The sequence below is a fragment of the Temnothorax curvispinosus genome, unplaced genomic scaffold (assembly GCF_003070985.1).
Source record: "Temnothorax curvispinosus isolate PA1 unplaced genomic scaffold, ASM307098v1 QBEX01006044.1, whole genome shotgun sequence".
Lineage (NCBI taxonomy): Eukaryota > Metazoa > Arthropoda > Insecta > Hymenoptera > Formicidae > Temnothorax > Temnothorax curvispinosus.
The window spans coordinates 1-1,364 of record NW_020215824.1 but is presented as its reverse complement, the minus strand read 5'-3'; the positions used below and the strand labels follow the sequence as shown (position 1 = coordinate 1,364).

The window sequence follows — 1,364 nt, the reverse complement described above, 5'->3', positions numbered from 1 at the left end:
GATTTCTTTATCTCTTTGTCTCCCTCGTTGATGCGTCAATCGAGAGGAATGACGCGCAGCTCTGCAAATCGTCTCGCGACACTCTGATTTATAATTTCCCCTCCCTCCCTCCCTTGCTCCTCTAAATAATTGTATCGGAGAGTGATGGAAAGAGAGAGAGAGAGAGAGAGAGAGAGAGAAAATAATATTCACGTCGACGTTGCCGCGAACACTCAGACTATTTTGCGCATCACGTTCGTCAACGGGTTGTACTCAATCACGCGGTCGTGTATGATGAGACAATACGCGGAGGTATTCGGCGGTACGTTTTCCATGCAGTCGAATTCTATTCTGACATCCACGGTGGCGTTTTTGACGGATTTGTTTTGGCAGGAGCAATCGATGATCACGAACGGGCCGTTACGTAGAAAAGTCGAAACGGTGAGACTCGGCTCGAGATATTCGTATCCGTAGTAGCCCTTGCAGAAACGCGCGTACATATCGTACAGAATCGCCCATCTATGTTTGCCATAGTCCGAATTCAGGTCGTCGTACGGATAAACTTCCAAGTTTAGATAGAGTTTTACGTTGGTCAAGTTGCAGTCGTCGAATCGGCTTGTGTCGGCGGACATGACATTCTTCCGACCCGTCTGCAGGGCGAAGACGACGTATCGCGGTTTCTCGAGCTGAGTCGCGGTCTTAATGGCCCACGAGTGCTTGGTCGTGTTCTGCAACAGGGGATACTCGTACAGATCCCACGAACGGAAACCCATACTTAGATACCGTCCGTCTTCCAAGGCGCGCAGCATCGACAGCTTGTTGATCTCGTTCAATACCACGTGAGGCATTCGCCATTGTATCTTGAGTATTTTGATAGTAGGCTCCAACGCGAAACTTCCTACCAAGGAATTGTTGTCGTTGCGCGCTCGTATCAAGATCAATTCGTGACGAGCGTTGATCACCACGCGTTTTTAATTTTCGCAAAATCCCAGTAACAAGTTGAGCGGTACGCAGAAATTGAAATATCCGTTCAGATTATTATGTGGTTCCCAGCCCGCGTTTTGCAGGATCACGCTTCTGTCGGACGATACCGTAACGTAGTTCTTGAGCGTGCTGGTTATTCCTACGTTTCTGCAACGATCAATCTCCATACCGTCGAGCTCGTATCGAATCTCATCGAACATGAACGCGACGAATTTAGTACCCAATACTACATTATCGACTTGGTCGGTTGCTCTGGTCACCGTCAATGTTCCTTCGACGTAGAGAAAACTTTCGCACAGCAACGTATACAGATCCTGCTGTTGTATGGGTATTCGTATCTTGTCGCTATAATCAAACGTTGTGTTGGCGTACGGGTTGTACGTGTGAGTCTCGATCTTGAC

At 48.1% G+C, this 1,364-nt stretch overlaps 1 protein-coding gene across 1 annotated transcript; it reads right to left on the bottom strand.

Annotated features, from left to right (window-relative positions):
• Positions 1–212: 212 nt before the first annotated feature.
• On the bottom strand, positions 213–827 carry LOC112455401. The gene has a single exon (XM_025017301.1). The coding sequence runs from the start codon at positions 825–827 to the stop codon at positions 213–215; it is 615 nt and encodes a 204-aa protein (XP_024873069.1).
• Positions 828–1,364: the final 537 nt, after the last annotated feature.